Raw genomic sequence first — 22866 nt, 5'->3', positions numbered from 1 at the left:
ACAATTAAAAGTTCTACAATAACCAAGAGAAAATGTGCTGACCCTATCTCCCCGGATCAGAGAATTTCGGGATCTTTAATACAAACACACAACCAGATGAGGAGGGCGGGGAGGGAGCCATAACATGTTGTGGATCAGTCACTAAGTCAGCTTATTTATTATTTATTTTTAAAATATATTTAAACAGCAGCAGTCACTTCCAAAATGCAAAAAATTACAATTTTTAGAATAAAATTATAATGTTTGTAATGCAGGTCAGAAAGAATTGAAGGTACAACTGAGAACCAAACACGCAGCACTGAAGGCAGCTGGAAAGGCCAAGGCCTACTAATCTGGGGACCAAGTTAACAAGAGGTCACAACTTGCGAGGTTCCCACCCTCAAATCATGTCCCCCCAAATTCCCATTGGTAGAGCCAGTGTCCTCTGAGTGACAGAAGAAAAAAATGTCAGAGATGGCCCTCTGTAGGGGACCTCCCAAACCCAGTCCCTCCATCAGCCAGGGACCTGCTAATCGACCTCCTCCATGTTGCTGTACGTGGGGGCTGGGCGGTCCACAGGGGGGGCGAAGCGTTCAGGGGCTGTCCGCGTGGGGGCCACCTCGGGGGCCTGGCCAGGGCCTAGTCCCTGCAACAGAATACGAGGACGGGTTGGGGGCTGCCCAGCATACTGCCTGGCATCCCGGGTGCTGGCTCAGAGCCCCTGCACCCAAGGAAGGGCCCCCAGGCAGGCGCAGACAGCAGCGGCATTTAGACAGAGAGACAAGATTGGGCCTGAATACTCATTTTATTAACACTTTAAATACAGGAAATAGTTCCAGCAGGGCCAAGCCCTAGGACAAGGGTCAGAGAAACAGGACGACAGACAACTGGATGGACACACACCCTAGGATACTCTGCCCCTGCAGAGACTGCAGTCCCCACAAGTCTCCCACCAGATACATACACTGAGGCTCAGAGCCCAGAGTTGTTTCCCACCACAAAGGTAGGCATGACCTGGTGAGCAGACAGGTAGGCCAGCTCACAGCAGGTGCCTGCAGGTGAGCTCATCTCCAGCGACTCTGAGATACCAGAGGATAGAATACGTTGAGCACAAGGGCCACCAAAGCCGCCACGGTACCCAGGACAAAGTATCGGAGGCAACCCTCGTCTGGTGTGGTAGGGCCACGTGGCGGGGGCCCCACCCAGTCTTGGGGCCCCCAAGGACCCAGAGGCCCAGGCCCCTCAGGTACCATCTCCTCCTCGGCCTCGAGCTCCTGCCAAATCCGGGAAGCCTATGGTATGTGGAAAGGGCCATCAGCACCCAGAGGATGGGGAGGCCCAGTTTCCCTGAGACCCCTAGCCAAGACAGTCCCATCAAGGTAACTGGGTGTAAGCCCCCACGTTCCAGATCAAGCAGCAGGGAAGTTGGTAGGTAGCTAGGATGCAGATTTCTAAGCTGAGCACACTAGGGTATAAGAATGGTGACAGTCTTGACCTCCTGTAGACAGCCTTCAATCCACATGGAGGTTTTCATGGGCAAGGGTGTGGCGTTTACCTGGTCAGGCTTTAGTCCAGACATCCCACAGAAGGGACCAGCTCACAGAGGACACGTAGCCAACCCATGGCAATCTCCTCAGGATTACCAAAGTCCAGATCCTGACCACTGTGTTGTGTCTCTGAGCCTGACACAGGGAGGTCTCAAGGGAATATGGATAACAGAAAGAAGGTAGCTGTTCCAGAGAACAAAGTGACTGTGCTCATGGACCTACGGAACAGTGTCAGCAAATGACACAGAAGAGCCTGACGTTTCAGTAGGGACATTTGTTCACCACAGAGAGTGTGACAGCCAATCCAGGCAGCAGCCATCTCTGATAGGGAATATCTCAAATACACATCAGAACAGGAGGGTGACCACAAACGATGGGCTCGAGGCCAGCATATGGAGACTATGAGGGAGAGCCAGGGGACAACAGGGTTAAGTCTGTATAAAGCACGGTGCCTGGTGTGCTCAGGGTAAGTCTTTGACCTATTCTTTTGTGCACACTGGTGGCATCGTGTTTATATATATGTACACCTTTGACTGTGTCCCTAGGCTATCTTCCAGGATGTCTCTGGGTGAGACCTGAATGTCGAAGAACCCAGTCTATAAATTCTGTAGACCTGAAGGCCCCAACTCTGTCCCCCAACTAACCTGTTAGGCCTCCCCAATGCCTCACCTGGCTGGCAGCAGCCTCAGCTGCAGGGCCTAGGTCTGGGTGGTGTTCAGAGTGACTTGCCCTGGGGGGTCTCTCCACAGGAGAGTTCCGACGACGGTAGAAGAGAACATAGGCATAGCGCGTCACGACCTGGCTTTCGTCTACTGTTGTCACCGTGCTGTCATCAAACAAGCGCCAGCCTAGAGCAGGGTGGGAAGAGTATGAACACGGCCTGGACCACCACCCTACCACCTATCCTGCTGGCTGTGTGTGCCCTCACCCACGTCACTGCGCTGGCTACTGCGATCATTGGGCAGCCGTGCACAAGCAGTATAGTGGCCACCGATCATGCCTCCGTAGTGGTTGATGACAGCATACAGGTCATAGCTAGGCAGCTGCTCCTCTTTCTGACCGATACAGAACTTGCTCAAGTCCAGGTTCCTGTAGTCCCAGTCAGAGAAGGGTGAGGCAGTTAGTTGGCGGGAGCCCAGGCTGCCCCGATACCTGTGCCCTGTCCACAGTCAGCAGGCCTCACTCATTGCTCACCGAACAGGAAACTCCACCAAGTCATTGATCTTGTCTCGCCAAATGAAACTACGAAAGGAGAAGCGCTTGAGCTGCACAATCAGCACGTTCGGTAGGCGCCACAACAGCAGCTGTTTGGAGGCCTCACGATGCTGTTTGCACTGTGGGCAGTACCTGTGAGCGACAGAGGAGGAGTCAGAAGCAGCAAGTTTCCCTCCACCATGGTCAACTACCTGCTTGCTGCCCAATCCTCACCAGGCCTCCTCAGGTGCCAGCACTTCAGGCCGTGTAAAGAGGTTGAGGCACTGGTCCAGGGTGAAGTGGCCAGCACGGGCAGCCTCACCAGCAGAGCCTGGATCTTCAGCACATTCCAGCTCCTTGGAGGCTACCAACACAAACTCCTGCAGGCGTTCATTGTTCCGCCACACCAGAGCCAGGCTACAGTCATCACCTAGCTCCAATGGTGTCTCCCCTAGAGAGAAGCAGGGACCATGGTCACATAGCTGCGCAGAGCAGGTGGTACAAGCTACCCTATGACTCCCACCCACAGCATCAGGCACCTTTGTCCTCCAGCCGCTGCTCACGGTTTGATGCATCAATTTTATAGATGAAGAACTGGGGCGTGTGGGTATTCACAGATTCACTTGAGTGTTGGTACCCAGGCACAGCAGCTAAGACAAAGCACACTCATCAGTGCTCACCTGTCCACTCTGGTGGGAACAGCCTTCCCAACACTTCAGTGCAGTACCCAAAGCATTTTAGCAGATCCTACCTTCAGGCCGAGATACCCTCTCACCAGCAAGCAAGGGACAACCTTCGATAGGCCCACTGGCCAGCATCTCAGAAGAGAGTCCACTGGTGCTAGGCACAGGACCCCTATCAGCAGGCGGCCATACTCGGTGAGCCCCTGTATCCCCTTCAGCCACAGGGGTCACCAGCTGGAGCTCAGAAGGCTGAATGGGTTCTCTTTCACTGTCCCCAGCCTCCAGAGAGCTGGTTGAAAGCAACGTGGTACAGCCAGGGCTCTGCGATTCCAAAGCCATGCGGCCAGGCTGGAAGGGCGGTTGGAATACACTCACAGAGTACCTGGCAGCAGACAGCAAGGCAAGTAAGAACTCTGACCCACTGGTGTCACACTTGGAACACCTGCTCCCTGTGTATACCAGTCCAGCCTCTGGGCTCTTACCGGGCATAACCTTCTAGTAGCTGAGCAAGACGGGCATAAGTGAGGCGTGAAGCAGGCACACTGACCAGGAAGGGGTAGCCAATGTTCTCAGGGCGGCAGAGGCCTTTGTGGTCAGGCCAATGGGTTTTCTGGCAGAACCTGGAGGGAAAGAAAAGGTTAGCCCTGAGTGCTGTAACTATATTATCAGGGACTTGTCTGATGCCCTTGGGGACTAGGTATGCCAGCCCTGCCTCCCCCAAGGCCCAATAAAACAGAGAAGTGGGTGGAGGGCTTGAGAAGGACAGGAAAGCAAAAGGCAGGTAGAGAAAATAGGAGGGGAGAGCCATGGGGCTCCTCACTGGTTGCAGTAGCCCACACGGTAGCAACGGGTACAGCGCTTCAGCTTTTCTTCTTCTGATTGCTGCTTCCGCTGGCAGGCTGCGCACTTGGAGATAGGGATGCTGGGTACCTGGGGGCGCTAGGGTGGGTCATCTGGCTCAGCAAGGGCAGGCAGCAGTGACTGCCCCCACCAGGGCCCTGTGGCATCAGGCTGGCCCCACTCACCTGCTGCACCTCCAGCACTACTACCCGCTCCTTAGCCAGTTCTGGGGAGAGCAGCTCAAAGCAGAGGAGCACGTCCGTGGGGGACACAGCGTCCAGTGAGTGGGAGGGCAAGAAAACACGGTGGAAACGGTTCTTAATTACCTGGGGAGAAAGGACACACATATGGCATGTGGTGCGACCTTTCTCCAGCTCTGCTTCACGGCACCACGGAGGGCTTAGTCCTGCACTGGAGTCTACTGAGATGGGGCAGGACATGATATGTGGACTAAAAGAGGAATATGCTTGCCCTGGGGCAGAAAGCACTTTAGAGAACCTGAGACAAAGCCTGAGCAGGCATCAACCTCACTGACCCTCCATAAGGAACGGAGGGCCTCTACCCCTGGGATTACTAGCAAACGCCTTATCCAGAGAAGAAAAAAATACATAAGTGCAGCACTTGGGAGGCAGAGGCAGGCGGATTTCTGAGTTCAAGGCCAGCCTGGTCTACAAAGTGAGTCAAGGACAGCCAGGGCTGCACAGAGAAACTCTGTCTCAAAAAAAAAGAAAAAAAGAAAAAGAAAAAAAGAAAAGGAAAAAAAGAATACATAAGTGGAACTGGAAAAATGGCTCAGTATTACAAGCACCGACTATTCTTCCAAAAGATCTGGGTTCCATTCTCAGCAAATACGTGGCAGCTTGTAACTGTCTATAACTCAAGTTCCATGCGGTTCAACACCCTTAACCTGACACCTGGCACATAACATACTACACACACATACATGCAGACAAGCAGACACAACACTCATAAAAATGTTTAAAAGAACAAAACACAAACAACTACAACCTCACAAACATGGCCACACATGCAGAAGCCTGGGAAGGACAGGTACCTCGGCTAGGCGCAGGTTCTCAGGCTTCACGTGGACACTCTGAGAGAGGGAGTCCAACACTTCACTCGCGCTGGAGTTCTCCTTGCTGACACTCACCAGGAACTTTGGCAAGAAAGGTCAAGTCAGCGTGGGGCACAGGAAGAGTCCTGTTTCCTTAGGACGGCCAGACAGAAGGGGAGAGAAGGGAAGGGGGCTGGTTACTCACCTTGATGGGCTTGCTGTGGGGCTCCCTGGCAAAATAAAATATGGGGAGAACCTTTTGCTTTTGTGGCAAGGGTACCGGCAGATAAAGGAACGGGTCAAAAGTGATGGAGACCTGTGGATGCAGAGGTGACAGGGGGTCACACGAGTCAAGGCTGTCAGGGCTCTCAGCCAATCAGCAAACTTCAGTGGTAAAGCACTAGACTGAGGAACAGAAGCCACCAGGAGAGATCGATGCCCCTCTCCTGGCGGCTTGGCCTTTTCCCCAAGGTTCCCTTCATCTGCTCTCCACATGCCTTTCCAACCTTACCCACAACATTGGTGGACCTCACTTATCCTCGCAACACCACACCTGTGCACACAAACGCCTCTGACTTCAGTCTGGACGCCTACCTTGCCTGATTTCTTCTAACCACAGGCACCTTTAGGTTCTGCCCAATTCCTCCCCCAAATTTTGCCCAGAATTCCCTGAAAACACAAATGTTTCCAAGTAGTCTGGCCAAACCAGCCCAACTAACAAGGGGGCATCTCTCTCGGGGAACCCACCGTACCTTGGCACACACAGGGCACACCAGCTTTGACTTGTACTGGCCCTGAAACAGGTCCACAATGAATGAATCATTTCTCATCTTGTGCCGCTGCCATGCTTCCTCGGCTACCACCTGAAGGAAGACAGTGAGAACTAAGGAGAACTAAGGGCCAGGACACACAAGACAACACTCGACAACCCCAACTGACCTCATCGGGCCGCCCGTCCGAGTCCACAGTCTCTGTGTAGGGTTTGTTTTGGATTCGATTGAGGTCTTCATGTAGCCCATCCAACAAGAAAGCCATGAACTCTTGAGCATCATGCTGTGCATAGCCTGTGAACTGGCTGGCCTTGCTTGCCACAATGGCCTAGATGAAGAGGCCAAAGTGTTAGTGAGAAATCTTAACTATCCGCTCACAGGACACTCACTAGCCCTCCTGTCCCTCTGTAAACAAGGTGTGTGTGTGTGGGGGGGGGGGTGAGCACAACTCACCTTTAGCTTGGAGGGCTGAAAGGCTTGGTGAGTACCCTTCCATAGGGCCCGGAGCAGCACAGCAAAGCCAATGGCGAGGCGCCCACCAGTCCCCAATGGGTTATTGTAGTTAATCTCAGCTTCAAAGGATCGGTCTAGGAACAGTCAAGTAGTGGTGTAAGAGACAGAGGTACCACCTCTGCCTATATCCCAGTCTCCTGGCCCTGACCTACCGTGAAAGAAGTCACGAAGTTCCCGAGTGTTGGACAAAGACTGAATGACGCTATTCATGAAGCAGGTGTTCCCTAAGTTGACAAGGCCAGTGAAGCCTGGCAGGCACACCTTCTTCTCTTCCTCTTCGTCCTCCTCCACACTATCCCCACTAACTGGACTGTGCGGCATTGGAGGCACCATACACGTGGGTTTGGGCTGCGGAAGGAAGGGAGCCATGACAGAGGAGCCCTGATGTTCTGCAGCCTCATTCGTGCCATCCCAGCTGAGCTTTTTTTTTTTTTTTTTTTTAATTTATTTATTATATGTAAGTACACTATAGCTGTCTTCAGACACTCCAGAAGAGGGAGTCAGATCTTTTTACAGATGGTTGTGAGCCACCATGTAGTTGCTGGGATTTGAACTCCAGACCTTCGGAAGAGCAATCGGGTGCTCTTACCCACTAAGCCATCTCACCAGCCCCCAGCTGAGGATTCTTACCGAGGCCAAGTGTGGGTCTGGCTTTGGGGCTACATGCTCCAAGGGGGTGCGGGCCACCACACCATCCAGCCCTGAGTCCTCTGATCGAGCCTTGGGTTTTTCCTTCTCCACAGCCCTGGCTTCCTCCTGGCCTGTCAGGGGGTGGGGGCCACCTCCTGGAGGGGTTGAATCCAAAGGGGTTGGGCCTGTCGGCACGGCAACCTTTGCACCACCCACTGCACCTTAAAAAGGGGGAATGAGAGGGCTGGTGGTTAGCAGCATGTGTGAAGTCGCGGGGAGGTCCTAACCACGTGGGGCTCAGGCAATGAAGGGAGCTCGTGTGCAGACCTCGTGTAGCAGGGGCCTCCAGTCCCCCCCAGCGCTGACTCTGCCGCTTCCGGAGGCAGATATCGATTCGAGAGGCCGTGAAACAGAACGTACACTGCTCTGGTTCAATCAAGTTTCTGTCAAGGAAAAGCTGAGTTCAGAGACTTCAGGCGAAACAGGAGAAGCTGAACAAGCCCGAGAGATGGGAGCCCAAGTGAGGGCAGCAGTGACGGGGCTGCGCACCACCCACCTGAGCTTCACCTGCCATCGGAAGATGGTGTGGGGCCCACAGCCCGGATGCAGCCTCAGAAAGTTTCCGTCCCTGAAGAGGCAGAGCAGAGGAAGAGGAAGGACAAAGAGAAACGCCTGAAGCACATCCCCATCCGAGACACACTGCTGAACCTGCCCCAGCCTCAGCCACACACCTGGTCTGGAAGATCAGTGTGAAGTCCTGCTCTCGGAAGAGCACTCGGGAGCTGTCCCTGCGGATCTCCTTCACGTACACGTGCACCACCACCGAATCCGGGCCCTTCTCATACGAGTCGTTCTTGACAAATGCCAGGTTCACCATAGACTCTGGTTCTAGGTTGAGACCATGGCTCAGTGCCACCAACCCAAGACAAATTCTAGCCTGTTACTGTACTACTCCATGCCCACCCACCAACCCTGCAACCCAATCTGGGGGCCCGCCTGCCCAGTCCCCATGTTACCCTCCACCAAGGCTGTAGGATCAGCCCCAAGTGCCATCTCCTCTTTGACTTGGTCTTCTTGCTCAGGCTCAGGGTCTCTGTCCTGGACCATAACCGGGGCGACTGGGTCATTCCTGGGGGACACTGTCTTCTCTACTGTCAGAAGGGCTAAACTCTTCTCTGAGCTCAAGAGACTTGTTTGAGTGTTCATTGGTGGAGCACAGAGCTTCTCCTCAGCCTCAACCTACACACACACACACACACACACACACACACACACAAAAAAAAAAACAGAGGCAAGATTAGCTCTGGTCCGGCCAGTGGTACCCTCTCTGGTCCACATTCCTTCCCCTATCTCCAAATACCCAGATAGAAAAACAGGCACCTAACTCTTACCTGGGTAGCTGAGTCAGACAGGAAAGACGGGGCATCACCCTGGGGGCCGGGGCCATCCATGGACCCTTCCCCTTCTGGCCCTCTGCGGAGGTGAACAGCCCTCTTGGCGCTGGGCCCTGCCTGTGTCCCAGGGCCAGCCCCCGAGCCTACCTCACCACGGCCCTGGGCCCGCTTCTGGTTTCGGGCTTCCTGTTTAGCTCTGCGGGGCTCAGAGCCTGGCTCCAGGGCAATGGGAGACAGCTCTTGCCCGTTCTCCTGGCACTGCAAACCTGGCACCAGCTCTTGGGTTCCCAGAGGTTTCTTCTGCCAAAGAGATAACAATTAGGCCCTGTTGAATACATTGGGTATCCCCAACTCCCATACACGCAACTGGAACATACCAGGAGAGAGGGCCACGTGAGCAGAGGCACCTTCTTGGGTAGTACTAGCTGTAGAAGACCACCCTTGCGAGCCTGCACTTTGGTGCAAGAACTTTGTATTTCAGCAAAGAAGACACCACCCCACTGCCGACCATCTGTAAAAAGAGTGGCAAAAGTAACCTGGAGTGGGGGTATCAGAGCACTCAAAGGTAGCCCTGTTCTCGGGGTACACGGACGCACCTGGAAGCCTCACCACACAGTCCGTGTCTGTGAACGCAGCATCTACATCCTCCAGACGTACGGGACCTGTTCCCACGCGCAGCTTAACAATCACCTCATCTGCACTCTGCCTCCAATCGAGCAACAATTCTACAGGGAGAGAGGGGTAGAGATCAGAGGGGTCTCAACAAGGTGCTAATGGTGACAGACAGGTACACGAGCCAAGCCTACCGCTCCAGATGGGAGCTAAATTCTCCTTTCTCTCACGTAGCACTCAGTACTCACCATCTTTGGTTGGTTCCTTTCGAGGAAGGGACACTGGCAACAAAAGGAACAGACAGGAATGAGTGAGCCAGACCCCAGACACTCCCATCTCATTAATCTTAGCCACGTCTCTCAGGTGGAAAGCCCAGGTTCTACCCAGCCTGCCATGGATCTTTTTCTCCCCATCAAACCAGGATAGAGGAGGAAGAGACAGGACCCCCACCCCCACCCCAATACTTGCATGTCCAGTGATAAGGGAAGCCGTAGGCACTCTGGAAAAGCCCCTCCTACCTCTCCTAGCATCTCCATCTTTACTTTCCAGGTTTGCTCGATCCTTCTGTTTCTTCTTACTAGTGGCCTCTTCCAGTCCTGGCGGCCCCCTCCTGGGCCCTGTAGCACTGGCCCCTGCAGACATCTTGAGCCGCTTGGTAGCCAGCCAGAGTGGCCCAGAGTCGGCAACAGCGTCTGGGTCAGGGCTGCGGCGCTTTCTTCCCGGCCCAGCTATCTTGGCAACTCTTTGTGGCCAAATTCTTCAGCAAAGAACCAAGAGCCTAATGAAAATAGACCACGAGTCACTGCCAAGGCCAAGTGATCTGCTCCCTGCCTACAAGGGCTGAGCAACGCAGGCCTCTCTGAACCCTAATGGGCAGGATTCTCACCAGCTGAGGCAGCCATGCGCACTGTGAGGCTACCCTGTGAGGAAATAAATAATTCAAGCAGTGGCAAGTGCTTCAGGCCACGCCTCCTGGGTATCTACAGAAACCCACAACGCTGGAAGGCTGCACTGAGGAAGTGCTAGGTCAAGGCAGTTGTGGCCTGGGACCAGGATCATCCTCTGGATGAGAGCCATGGCTCCAACCCACAGGTCTGCACTCTGAGCAGCCTGCTCTGCTTCCTTCACTCTCGCCGGCTGCTTAGTCACCGCCAGACAAGTAGAGAGTGAAGGAGTCAGGCAGCAGAGAGGGAGACCAAGGAATAGTCAGAGCAGCAGAAGGGCAGACTCTGAAGCTGAAAACGGCCCCAGGTGCTGCCACTAACCAGAAAGGCTCTGGTACTAAAGCATCTAGTCTGCTTCCTGCCGGCTCCTATTTTTTGCCATAAACCAGCTCCTGAAACTTGATCTTTTGTTTCCACCTAAAGAAGGATCGATCTCTCTCTCCTCAGCCTTAAAGATTAGGAGTGGAGGCGGGTGGTGGTGGCGCACGCCTTTAATCCCAGCACTTGGGAGGCAGAGGCAGGCGGATTTTCTGAGTTCGAGGCCAGCCTGGTCTACAGAGTGAGTTCCAGGACAGCCAGGGCTACACAGAGAAACCCTGTCTCGAAAAAAAAAAAAATGAGGAGTGGACTCCAGTTTTAAGACACGGTGATAGGCTTAACAACGAAACAGACATCACCCCTGTCTCCAGGTTCCTTCCTTCATCATCAGCTCTGAGCCACGGAGGCCTGATCTGTTTCCCACCTGTGTGTGGATTCGGGCTCCCTCCATCCAAAGTGAAGTTCTCAAAACTAGTGAGGGTGGAGATGGAACGTAGACCTAGTACTAGCCCTGGCAGCCTCAAGCCCGGCTTGCGAGACGAAGGAGATTGAACTGTAGCCTGTGTTCCCTTAGGGGAGAGTGGGGTGATAAAAATACCCTTGGACGATAAGAGTGATGAGCGGAATCTTTAGTGACAGTCCGTCCAGGCCTCTGGGCAGAGCACCCGCCGTTTCCTCCTTACACCGAGGCCCGATTCACAGCCGGAATCCCTCCCCCATGCTCTGAAAGCCGTCGAAGCGGCAGAGAAACTATCCGGAGATCCCAGCTGGTTAGAGAAGCTGCGCAGAGTTACTGAACGCAGACCAACGCCCCGGCTAGGATGCTGCCCTCCTCCAGCCTCCGAATCCCAGGCCTGCCACCACCTCCTCCAGGAAGCCACCCTCGCTCGCCGCTAATCCTCTTAAAAACAGAGAGGCCGGCCACAGGGGTAGCATAACGGCTCGGTCGGCATCGGTAGGCCGAGCACGCCGCGAGGCTCGAGATGTCGGGGCTGGCACGGCCCGTGACCTTGAACAGGCCCGCCCCGGGCCAACCTTGCGGCCTTCCCCCGCTGCGGCCAAACCGGCGACTTGAGGCCCACACCACTCACCGAGCGAGACCGCCGCCACCAGCCCTCTTCGGGCCCTGGCAACACGCTCTCGATTCCGGTTCCGGCGTCGGGTCGGTTCCGGTTCCGGCGCGCCCCTCCCCCGTCCCGGCTCCTCCGCCACCGCCGCCTTCGCCGCTGCTTCAGCCGCTTGTTTTGTTTCGACTTCTAGCTACGGCTACGGGAGGCGGGGTGCCGAGCTGATGACGCACTTCCGGCAAGAGTGGGAGCTCTTGGTGAAGGGCAGCTTTGGGGAGGGCGGGAAAGGAAGAGGAGGGGTTCCGGTGCTCGGCCTCTGCTGGTAGCCTACAGCTGATGGCGTGTATAAAGGTCCTCCGCCCCTCCCATCAAAGGCCAGACAACACAGAGGAGGTTCACACAGGTTTATTGAAAGCTCTTGCTAGCCAGGAGCTCTTTAATGTGCGGACGATCGTGTGCAGAACAGTGCTTGGCGACAAGGCTAGGCCCTAGGGAGTGGTCACTGGCAGGTGTTGTAGATCTGGACCTGCAAGTTGATGGCCTGGAGCACACTGCGCATCCTGGCTTCCAGCCCATCCAGCTGGGCCGCTTTGCCCTCCAGTGCACGCTCGTTCTCCTCATATGTGCCCTCCAGCTCTAGAAGGGTCAAGAAATAGTTCAAGTCTTTTCTCACGCAAGCCCACCTTTCTAGCTCCCGCCCACCATGGTCCTCACCCTGTAGCCGCTGCAGCTTATCCTGAGCGGCCTGCAACAGGTCCCGAGCCTCATCCCGCAGTTGTTCTGCCCTGGCTTGTGCAGCCAGAACACCTTCAGCCTTCCGCTCTGCCAACGCCCTCACTGTTTGGTATTGGTCACCTACTTGTTCCCGTAGTTGCTGCAGATGTAAGAGGCAGGGTCGGTATACTAATTCAGTGGAATTCTAACTATAATACCCCTACCCCATCCAGAGGGCTTCGCCCAACCCACTTTCTCAGCCTCCCTGGCACGGCTCTGGGCACTGCCTGCTGTTTCTTCCGCTGTAGATGCTGCCAGGCTATTTCCTGCCCGTTTCAGTTTCAGGGCCTCCAGGAGGGCGTCTAATTGCCGAGCCCGCTCACCGGCAGAGTTCAGAGACTTCTCTGCACCTGCCATCCTCTCCTGGACCTGCCACAGAAAGGCCCAGGTTTAACAAATCCACCTTTAGTACCAGCAACTGAGAAGGAGAAGCAAGTTGATCTCTGTAACTTCCAGGCTGCCCAGGGCTACACAGTAAGACCTCCCTGTCCCAGACAAAGCAAGCCAGATCCTTAGTACATGCCCATCACCTCGTCCTAAGGAAGTCATACCCGCTGCAGGGTCTGCTCTGTGTTTTGTGTGTCAACCACTGCTCCCCAGATGGCACCCTGAGCAGCTCCTTGTGCCCTCTGAGCCTCCTCCAGTGCCGCTTGGACTGTCTCTGCCTTCTGTCTCTCACCCTCGGCCCGGCTCCTGAGGAAGAGGGGAGATCAGGGTCTACAGGTATCAGGACCAGGTTTCAGGAATGGGGACCAGGCTTGGGGGTCAGACCGTGCCCGGTGCGCATCTTGCAGTAGCTGTTCAGCCCGACGCACGTCGCCCATGGTATGGGCCAGGATTGTGTCCACGTCGGCCAGGCTTCGGACGCGTTCTGCAATCTCACTGGCTAGGCGCTGGATCTGCTCGGGTGAGGCCGGGATGGAGATGTCTAGCACCCGAGTCGCTACCATTTCAATACTGTCAGGATCGGCTCCCTCCTCTATGGAGACACAGGCAAGGGCTTAACAGTCTCTCCTGCATGACCTTGGGAACACAATCTTGGTATTCTGGGGTCTCAGACTGCACATGCAATAGGAGTTTGCTAACAGGCATAAGGATGTAACCAAGGAACAGGGACTATATAAGGGACACAGACTTAGGGACATTGACTGGACAGGGACTCAGGGCCAGACATAGGGTTATAAACACATGTCCATTGCAGACACCGAGACTCAAGTACACACAGACACAAGGGAAGCAAGCACATGGCCTGGGCCACATGGGAGGCTCACGGCTGAGGAAGTCTTTCACATTCTGGATAAGTTCTCGAAGCTCCTGATTGGCCTGTTCCACCTGGCCCCTGGAAGCATTAGCCTTGTCCAGGGCTGCCTGTGCTCGCTGCTGTGCCTCTTCTGCCTGCCGACGAGTCTCAGACACCCGGCTGAGGATGCCGCCACCTTCTACCAGTGCCCGCTGCAGCTCTGCCTGCGTGTGCCGAGCCCGGCCCAGCGCTAGATCTGCCGTGGCTGCTGCCCCACTGCAACCGAGGCCACCACAACGGGGCTGCCCATCTTCATCCCGACATCCGGCACCCCCACAAGGGCTGGTGGCACAGGGTGCGTCCCCTGGTGCCCCACACACCTGCCAGGCACAAAACAAATCAAGGTCCTGTGGGAAGAACACCCACACCCACCTGTCCCTCTCCATACTTGCACCTCACCAACTCATTTATGCCCGTCAGGCTCAGGGTGTGGGCATGTGCAGAGAGCCGTCCCAGTGCCTGCTGGTTGGCCAAATGTTGGCGGTTGAAGTTTTCTTTTTGGGCACCCATTAGCACTTCCGTCCGACGCCGGGTATCTGCTGAGTTGCTCACAGGGCTGGGTACTGCAAAGGTGGAGGCGTTGGCACGGCGCTCTGCCTCTGTGGACTGGCTGTGGGCATGTCGGATGCTGTCATAGGCACCTAAGTTGGGTCGAAGGGGGTCAGTCAGCTGAACGTCCGCCTGGCCTACCCGCCTGGTTACCCAGCAACTCACCTAAGAAATTTGAATGTTTGAGGATCTCCAGATGCTGATCCAGCTGCCTCAGGGTGAGATTAAGCGCAAGCCCGTCTCTCTCCAGACCACTGAGTGCATGGTTGGCATTGAAGTTCTCATCCTGCACAGCTGTTAGCTCTGCTTCTAACTGAGTCAGGCGCTCGGTGGTCTTCCCGATTTCATGACTGTATCAATGGGGGGACATGTTTAGAGAAGCCTCAGTCCAGATCTCTCGGGCCTTTGCTCCACCCCACCATATTTTTTATTTTAGCCCCATCCGTACCGTAGTCCCTCTGTGGCCTCTACAAGCTTCGCCGTAGAGGCGGCTGAGGCATTGCGGGCACTCATAATGGCCTGCACCATGCCTAGCTTCCCCTGCATGTTCAAAAAGCTGCTCTCAAAGGCACCCAGCACTCCTGTTTGCTGCAACTCCTGAGCCCACTGCTCCAGGCGCCGCGTCCGAGCAGCCAGGTCCTGTACCACACGATCCCAGTCTCCAAAGCAAGCGTGGCAGGGGTGACAAGCAGGAAAAACCCCTGAGAAGCCACGAGCACACTGGTCACAGCGCACACCAGACACGCCTGGGCGGCAGCTACAGTGGCCTGTGGAACGATGACACTGAGGTTTGTCTATTCCTCTAGGATCACAGTCACAGGCTGCAAGAAAAGCCAAAGCACAGTATTAGGCCCTGGTGATGCAGACGAGATTGTCTTTATCTACCCTGTCAGTCCAGATTTCTCACCACGGCACTGCAGACCAGGGTCTCCCCAGTAGAGCTCTTGGCACTCAGAACAAGTCCTCCCACCAAAGCCAGCATGACAGTGACACTGCCCTGTGAACTGGGGTACACACAGAGGAAGGCTCAGAGTCTCTATGAAAGGTAGAGCTCTCATGGCAAATTGCTGGCTCCCTCTACCCAAATCTCCAGGATTTCGTACCTCATTGCAGGTAGGGCCTCTGGCCCGGCTTGGGTGACAAGCACAAGGCTGGCAGCCACGGCCACTGGTGAAGTTCCAAAAGTTGGGGGCACAATGGTCACAGTTGAGGCCTTGGACATGGGGAAGGCATGGGCACTGCCCAGTGCTTGGGTCACAATGGCACAGGTCGGTAGATGGGCACCGCCTGGGATCTGTGCCCAGAAGGTTGCAGGTACAGCCTGGGCAAGCCAAGACAGACACAACAATCAAGGGGCTCTATCTTCAGCAGAAGCCACCCAACCATCTCTTCCCACAGTCCTACTCACGGTGACAGCTCTGTCGGGCAGCTTGCCCATGGAAGCCAGGCTTGCAATAGCCACAGTGGGGCCCCTCTGTGTTGTGTAAACAACGCAAGCATTGCCCCGTGTGGGGATCACAGGCATCAGGGTCCATGGGATCAATGTTTCCACTGCACTCACACAGTTGGCACCTGCCACCTGGCTTTGATGGGTCCCCAAAGTGCCCGGGGGCACAAGCTTCACACCGAAGCCCTGTCCAGTCAAGAGGAAACCATGATTACTTAGCTTAGCTACCTGACCCTGATCTCATACCCAGTCCTGCCCACTCACCTGTGTAGCCTTCTCGACACTGGCACACAATTTGCTGGGAATATCCATCCCGGTGGCAAGAAGTAGCAAAGTGTCGCTGGCTCCCAGGGCCTTCAGGGCAGGGACAAGGCCGGCACTGGCCCCCATATGGCAGCCGTGGGTCCCCATGAAAACCAGCAATGCACCTGTAGGGAAATGAATGAGTGTTATCTGCAAGCAGCCAGCCCAACCACCAACCACCGTAGCTGCTCTAGGCTCACCTTTCACAGTGCTCGCCCCCCGTGTAATCACGGCAGCCCAGGCAAGCGCCTGTGTGGGTATCACACTCATCCGCACGCCCATTGCAGACACACGGCCGGCAATTAGGGAATCCCCACTGGCCACGTTGACAGTGGTCACAGCGAAGACCAAAGGCACCAGGTCGGCAGGGGCACTGTCCACTAGTCCCTTCACAGAGGGCACTGAGTGCTCCATCAGGACTACACTGGCAGGCTAGGGACAAGGTAGAGATTGAGTTGACAGGAGGCAGTCAGGCTGGGAAGGTTGGGGAGTGGGAGAAAGGGGCAAGGGACCCCAATCTGAGAGTGTGGGATCCAAGTCAGAGCAGAGGAATAGAAGAGGCAAAACCAGAGGAAAGAAGGAGACTCGGAATGGGAATGGGAAAAGATTACGGGAGGCCGAGAGACAGACAAATACCTTGACAGCCTGCAGGGCCAAAGCCATAGTAGCCAGTAGCACAGACATCACAACGGCGTCCAACCACTCCAGGTTTGCACCGGCACTGGCCACCGTGAGGACTGCATTCAGAACTCAGTGAGCCTTGAGGGTCACACTGACATGCTATGAGAAGAAGAACAGATTGCAGATCAGCCTAGGGCCCAACCTCTGCCTACCCAACCATCGCAAGAATACTTACGCAAGGCGCCATTGTAGATCAAGGCGGACACGCTGATGAGGAGGGGGGCACAGGTCTCAGATAGAGGGGCCTTGCTGGGCATCAGACCTTCCTCATGGCAGCGGTAGCGTTCAAAGGTGGTACGGCGCTCCAGAGCAGCAGCATCGCCCCCACTAAACATCTCTAGCACCAAGACGTGGGGCTGCAGGACCAGCTGAAGAGATGGGCAAGAATGTATCTCACATAGGACCACATCAGTGCTGCCAGAGGACTGCCTTAGCACCGACAGGGGCCTGCCTTTCCTTGTCACAGACCCTTCCCAATCATCACCACCGCCATTATCTCCACCCCGAAGGCCCTGCCACCATGGCTGATATGAGCAAGAGGGTTTTGTTCACCGAGTCAATGAGTAATCCAGAGTAGGAGGTTTCAGGCTGGGCTCGTCCCCCTGTTCCGATCAGTTTCAGCTTCAGCTTGTAGGAGATGCCAGGCTCAAGGCAGACAGGTCTGGGAAACACCAAAAACCTGGGCATGGGGAAGAGGGAGAGAGAGAGATAGGATGCCACTCAGGGTCCATGCACTCATCATCCTGGGCTTTTTACACCGCCACTCACAGCAATCAAACATGTTGACCAAGGCAGAGGCGCAGCTGGGCCAGAGCAGGCCAACATATACCTGTTGAGGCCCTAACACAACCTCAACAGGAGAGTCCCATAAGCATGGCTTTCTGGAATCAATCATCCATACAGAGCAGCATCACTGGAAACAGAACCTGGCAAACCCACATCTCCTGGTATTAAAATTTACCAGGTTGCCGGGTGGTGGTGGCACACGCCTTTAATCCCAGCACTCGGGAGGCAGAGGCAGGTGGATTTCTGAGTTCGAGGCCAGCCTGGTCTACAAAGTGAGTTCCAGGACAGCCAGGGCTATACAGAGAAACCCTGTCTCAGAAAAGAGAGAGAGAGAGAAAGAGAAGAAGAAAGAAAAGAAAAGAAGAGAAGAGAAGAGAAGAGAAGAGAGAAGAAAGGAAAAAGATACAGGAAATAATTACTTCTAAAATGTAACAAAACCTTAACTAGTCCAGTTACATATCTTACGCCACTGCAACTGTCACCATCATAAGGCTGTTTCGGAGTAACAGACCAATTAATGTCTTGCCTTCTGAAACTTATACCCTTGAGGAAGCAGGCCATGTGTTATCTATGTCTTTCCTGTGAGCACAGCCATGGACCTGACGAACAGCAGCCAGGAGGAGGGACTTGAAAGAAGGAACAGACGACAGCGCAATGTCGTCTTTCAGGAGGTCTGTGGGCAATCCTTACCGCGCCGCCGCCTCACCTGGTGTTTGGGTGAAGCATCCCCTGAATGCGGTCATCCTTAGGCAGCACATGCCCGCACGGACTGTGAGCAGACACAGGCCCCGGACGCTGCACCATCAGTTCCAGCTCTGCCCATTGCTCAGGGACCTGGGGAGAGAGGACAGTGGAGAGGGTGCTTCCACACCCAGAATGTCAGCACAGGTCAGCCACCACAGGGTCTAACCTGGGGCTCCCAGCGCAGTAGCAGGTCATAGTCCATGGCCCTAGGCAAAGAGGTCACCAGGAACTCCACTTCCTGACCTTCTCGCAGCCGCACAAAGCCTGGGCCAGTCCAGGACGGAGTCTCTCGGTTGGTCACCAGCCGCTCTACCACCTCAAGCCCCTGAGTCAATGCAGTCAAAGCAGAGATGAGGTGTCAGGTGAACCACTGTCTCTTCTGCCACAGCCAGCCCCAAACACCATGTCCTGTGCCAAGACCTCCCCCAAGACTGAATAGCAACCTAGACCCCCCAAGACACCACCCACAACCCCTCCTCTCTACCACACCACCCACATCATATGAGTGCTCCCACCTGCCCTTGGGCAGCCTCAGCCTCCCAGGTTAAATGGTCCAGAAAAGGCCGGAAGTAGCCAGGCTGCACTTGTTCGCAGCGCCGCCCAATCATGTGTTGGCGGCAGCGGCACTGACCGGTGGCCTCATCACACCTGAGGAATGCTGTGGTTACCAAAGGACCCATGCTTCGCCTTCCCATCCACCTCCCAAGCACCTGTAACAATACTCACTGAGGATCCAAGGCACCGCCCACATCACAGTCACAGGGACGGCAGCCCAGCAGGTCATGGCTCAGGCCCCAGTGGCCAGGCTAGGGAAAAAGGAATTGCTGGAAGCCAGGAACAGACCTCCTTGCCACCCACCAGGGAGTCCAGCATTTACCACTGACTGGTGAATGCAAAGCCCCCAGACCACTGGTCTAGACCCTTGACCTGCCAGACCAGACGCTTGTCTTCCAGGACTAGACTCTAGGCTCTCAGTGTCCACCCACTGGACTTTGCCCATGTGCTTTGAGAACAAACCCAGGATCCCAGGACCCCAGATCCCTCAGTCGTACCAGACAGCGGTCACAGCCATGTCCGGTCACCAGACGCTTGCAGAAACAGGTTCCACTACTGGAGTCACAAGGGGAGCTCCCAGGCACTGTGCCCCGTGAATTACACTGGCAACCTGTAGTGAAAAGCAGCCCATTTTAGGGAGTAAAAGCAGGTTCAACTGCATCAAGAACAAGAGGCCTGGGGTTAAAGGTCGACACAGGAGTTAGGGCAGGAGGCACATACGCTGGCACCCTCGAGGGTCACTGGCACTAAGTCCAAAGAAGCCATCACGGCATTGCTGGCAGCGAGTGCCAACCACGTGTTCTTTGCAGCGACACTGGCCTGAGACCAGTCCTAGCACAGGGTCATCATGAGAATCACAGCGACCACCATCTTGAGAACCCATAGGGTCACAGTCACAAGCTGAGAAAAAGGAGAGTATAAAGTCACCCCATCGCAGTGACCATCCTGAGCCTTCCCCTTTCCCTGTTCTGGTTCTACCCCAAGCCCTGACCACACCAATCCTGGGAACCGGTACTATAATCCAGCTTCCTAGTTCCTGACGCAGGCTCAGCTTTCCCTCCCTCATGCCCAATCCCAGCCTTACGACGGCACACAGCTGGGTCCCGCATGTCCTTGGTGGGGTCACGGTAGAAGAAGGGCCGGCAGAACTCACAATGGCGCCCAGCTGTGTTGTGCTGACACCCATCGCATACGCCTCCACTTACATTTCCAGATGCCAGGTAGACAGCCATGTCAAAGTGGCAGCTATGAGTATGCCCGTTGCACTCACACTCTGGAGAGAAGGCAAAGACCAATTGGGAAACCAGGTCCCTAGGGTAAGGGACACCGCGAGTGGGGCTAGTATCATCAGCCTATGGTACCATAGGCTAGAATTTGTGGGTGGCAGCTTAAGGCTTCAAGGCTCCAAAACCTTTTGGGACTGGTAGCCAGAGCAGATGGGTTGAGGGCCATCAAGGCCTGGATACCCTTCAGACAAAAGCCTAGGTATTTAGGGCTTGACCAACTAGCTTTTGGCTCACCCAGAGCACAGCCCGGTTAGAGTTCTGTGTCTCACTCACTCCGACAGGCGTGAGTATGGCCGTCCTCTGCAGGGTGCCAGGGAAGGTCCTGATAGAAATCCTGACACTGCTCACAGTTGAGTCCACGAGTATTGTGCTTGCAGATACAGGCTCCGTGTACCTGTGCAGATACGAGGGGAGGTTGACAGCACCATCTAGAAATGCCTGTCCCTCCCCGGCAACCCTGTTCCAGTCATCCGAAGTACCTTACCATGCCCTCAGCATGGGCCGGCGCCCCTGGTGCAGGCGCACACTGTGAGGCGTGGCCATAGCAGAAGCAGTTGCCACGGATGACAAGTTCATAGAGAGCATAATAGTATTTTTCCCGGATCTCCCTCCGTGGGTCAAGCAAGTTGTCTCCCAGTGTGTGAAGCCGGGTTAAGTTCACTCGTAGGTTGGTGATCTTCAACAGGTCTAAGAAAGGGAAGAGGGTCTCGTCCAACTAAGCAGGTGGCCCCTTGTTGCCTCGTCCCCACCAGTGCCACCATTGGTTGCAGCTGCCAAGGTCACCTTGGGAGACCTCTTTTCTATTGCTCCCAGAGCTAAACTGGGCTTGGCATTTGCCCTAGGAAGCACCTAAAATAGTTACTGAGGCCCCAAATAGTCCCCATCCGGACACTGAGACTGTGCCAATCTCCATAGTAGAACACTCACTCTGAATCCGTGAGCTGTAGGGGTCTGGGATAGGAATAGCAGGGTCCAGCACACGATAGATGACCTAGCAGGGCAAGAAGTCCACAGATAATGAACCTCGCTTCACGTCCATCACAGACCCCACTAGCTGGGTCCCAGCCCTTACCTCGCCTTCCGTAGACGGCTCGATTTCTGAGTAGCGGGACTCACACACTACATCATCCCAGCGACGTGGCGGGGCCAGTGGGATTCCCGGGAAGTCAGCCCCGCAGTCATAGGAAAAATATCGGTACACGTGCCAGGTGCGGCCAAAGTCTGCAGAACGCTCCACCAGCATAGCAGCAGGCCGGAACGTCTGGATGGGGAAGGAGGACATGTCTGACTAGCAGGAACCAGGACTTCAGTCCAGCCTAGGTTACGGAGAGCTCTGCTTAGTCATGATCACTGCTGAGCATCTCAGACACATGGGAAAGACTAGGAAAGCCAGACCATGATCAGACCAGGGAGGACAGCCACCTCTGACAGGCAGGTTAAAATACCACGAGACCCAGAGAGACTGTATCTGACTTAGCCTAGGAATGGGGCACAAGAGAGCATGTGCAGAGGTGTTCAACTATGGAAGCCATGCAGGACGTGACCATGCTTCACACATAGAGCACAACACAGGAGCTCAGGGAAGCTTCGTTGTAGAGCTAGGACTCTGTTAGGGGGTACTGAGAAGCAAAGCAAAATCAGGCGGGTTCGCTGACGCGCAGGCACCTTGAACGTCATAATGAGGTGGGTGAAATGAAACTCAGCTTCCAGGTCCAGTTGGATGGTGACCATTGGAACCCCTGCAGCAGGAATAGGGGGTCAAGGTTCTGCGGTTACTGGTTACAAGCCCTAGTCATCCTGATGACCTACTCAGGGGCTCACCGTTCTCCGATTGCCACCAGGCTGTCCGGCGTTGTGGCGCAAAGCTGGTGACTACATTCTGGATCCGATGACTATTTGGGTTGTCTCGAGCAGAGAAGGGACGTCGGGAGTCACACAGGAAACACTTCTTTTCGTCCTGGATTGGGTGGAGTGTAGGATAGGTACCTTAGCTGGGGCCGACCCCACCCTGACCCAGCCCTCTCCTCTGGGGCCCCAGAAGCACCTGCAGGTGACTGACAATACAGTAGGGTTGAGGGCTATGCAAGCCACACGTGGATGAGGCCGTCAGTCTGTCCGCACGGCCCACCAACAGGTCACCGGTGGCTGGATAGCAGCTTCCTCGAGAACAGCCAGGTACATCCAAGGACGGGGCCTGGGCCAATGTGGCAGCCAGCACTGAGGACAGTGGGTCAATCAGCTCAGCAGGACTCCTGGTGACTAGCCCCATCCCTTGGGCCCCTGGGAACAGCCTGCCACCCCTGGACCTACCATCACATCCCACAACCTTAGGCCTCACCAGGCCCCCTCACCACTTAGAAGTAGGCCCAAGCGAAGTTCCCATGGCAAAGGCTGTCCCTGCCTGCCCCTCCCTGGTTCTCCTGAGGCCCACTCCATCCTGAAGAAAAGTAAAATAGAGATAAAGAGAGATAAAGAGTCCACAGACGAAAGCCCACCACCTCCCTTGGGGCTGATGCTGACCCGACCGTGTGGGTACTGGGCTGGTGTCCCTCCAGGCCCTCAATCTGTCCAGGGTCGGACCTAGCAGTCACTCCTCCACAATCTGAGAGACTCTGACGACTTTGAGTAAAGTTGGAAAGCAAGGGAAGGAAGTAAAACACGGAGTGGATCTAAAATAGGATTATAACTGAGGATAGCACCCCACCCCCTACCATACCCCTGCCCGCTGCAGACAACCCTCATCCTAAGAACCAGACTTTGGTTACTTCATCCACTTTCTTTTTAAGCTGAAGTTTATTTAGCAGATGTGTACTTAGCAAAGAAGCAGCTTAGTTCGAGGAACTAAAAGGGAGCATCCAAAAAGAAATTAGAGTAGGCTGCTCAAAGACAGAGCATC

The 22866-nt window shown here is 55.1% G+C and overlaps 2 protein-coding genes across 16 annotated transcripts; both read right to left on the bottom strand.

Annotated features, from left to right (window-relative positions):
- Positions 1-127: 127 nt before the first annotated feature.
- Positions 128-11858, bottom strand: Usp19 (ubiquitin specific peptidase 19). 14 transcript variants are annotated; one of them, NM_001168371.2, is made up of 27 exons: positions 11570-11789; positions 9735-9994; positions 9465-9497; positions 9201-9329; positions 8982-9115; positions 8602-8904; positions 8227-8449; positions 7942-8098; positions 7767-7838; positions 7538-7653; positions 7211-7431; positions 6733-6928; positions 6521-6654; positions 6237-6395; positions 6050-6160; positions 5503-5613; positions 5298-5399; positions 4429-4569; positions 4224-4342; positions 3886-4023; positions 3472-3785; positions 3260-3370; positions 2955-3171; positions 2721-2873; positions 2455-2615; positions 2196-2374; positions 128-625 (listed from the first exon to the last, which is right to left on the bottom strand). In NM_001168371.2, exons 2-27 carry the CDS (start codon positions 9856-9858, stop codon positions 509-511), a joined length of 3975 nt encoding a protein of 1324 aa, NP_001161843.1. In that variant the 5' UTR covers positions 9859-9994; positions 11570-11789; the 3' UTR covers positions 128-508. The 14 variants fall into 14 exon arrangements, with proteins under 14 accessions (NP_001161843.1, NP_001161845.1, NP_001161844.1 ...); NM_001168373.2 differs by having other exon boundaries at positions 7211-7425; NM_001168372.2 differs by having other exon boundaries at positions 8602-8901.
- A 76-nt stretch (positions 11859-11934) lies between these two features.
- Positions 11935-22618, bottom strand: Lamb2 (laminin, beta 2). 2 transcript variants are annotated; one of them, NM_008483.3, is made up of 33 exons: positions 22491-22603; positions 22322-22407; positions 22015-22187; positions 21792-21927; positions 21636-21709; positions 21043-21231; positions 20898-20961; positions 20455-20657; positions 20244-20364; positions 19769-19957; positions 19405-19584; positions 19182-19294; positions 18856-18935; positions 18645-18777; positions 18296-18454; positions 18092-18219; positions 17152-17278; positions 16775-16967; positions 16555-16698; positions 16119-16350; positions 15880-16043; positions 15577-15801; positions 15272-15489; positions 15076-15172; positions 14617-14989; positions 14334-14518; positions 14019-14260; positions 13591-13939; positions 13091-13298; positions 12871-13012; positions 12512-12688; positions 12260-12419; positions 11935-12181 (listed from the first exon to the last, which is right to left on the bottom strand). In NM_008483.3, the coding sequence occupies exons 2-33, from the start codon at positions 22404-22406 to the stop codon at positions 12045-12047; spliced, it is 5400 nt and encodes a 1799-aa protein (NP_032509.2). In that variant the 5' UTR covers position 22407; positions 22491-22603; the 3' UTR covers positions 11935-12044. The 2 variants fall into 2 exon arrangements, with proteins under 2 accessions (NP_032509.2, XP_006511711.1); XM_006511648.3 differs by having other exon boundaries at positions 11936-12181; positions 22496-22618.
- Positions 22619-22866: the final 248 nt, after the last annotated feature.

This window comes from Mus musculus, chromosome 9 (genome assembly GCF_000001635.26).
Source record: "Mus musculus strain C57BL/6J chromosome 9, GRCm38.p6 C57BL/6J".
NCBI lineage: Eukaryota > Metazoa > Chordata > Mammalia > Rodentia > Muridae > Mus > Mus musculus.
Note: the sequence above shows the minus strand (reverse complement) of the source record. Positions and strands in the feature narration are given on the sequence as shown.

Bases quoted from the DNA above. Each gene is read 5' to 3' on its own strand.
- Usp19 (XM_006511832.2), bottom strand. From the start codon at position 9,858: ATGTCTGCAGGGGCCAGTGCTACAGGGCCCAGGAGGGGGCCGCCAGGA. The intron at 8,905-8,981 runs GTATGTTCCAGT...TCTCTTTGGCAG, and splicing joins TCACGTGGCCCTCTCTCCTG to AAGAAACCTCTGGGAACCCA. The intron at 6,655-6,732 runs GTAGGTCAGGGC...GACTGTTCCTAG, and splicing joins ACTTCGTGACTTCTTTCACG to ACCGATCCTTTGAAGCTGAG.
- Lamb2 (XM_006511648.3), bottom strand. From the start codon at position 22,406: ATGGAGTGGGCCTCAGGAGAACCAGGGAGGGGCAGGCAGGGACAGCCT. The intron at 21,710-21,791 runs GTGAGCCCCTGA...TTCCTGCTGCAG, and splicing joins CTGGTGGCAATCGGAGAACG to GGGTTCCAATGGTCACCATC. The intron at 21,232-21,635 runs GTGCCTGCGCGT...TTCCCCATCCAG, and splicing joins ACCTCATTATGACGTTCAAG to ACGTTCCGGCCTGCTGCTAT.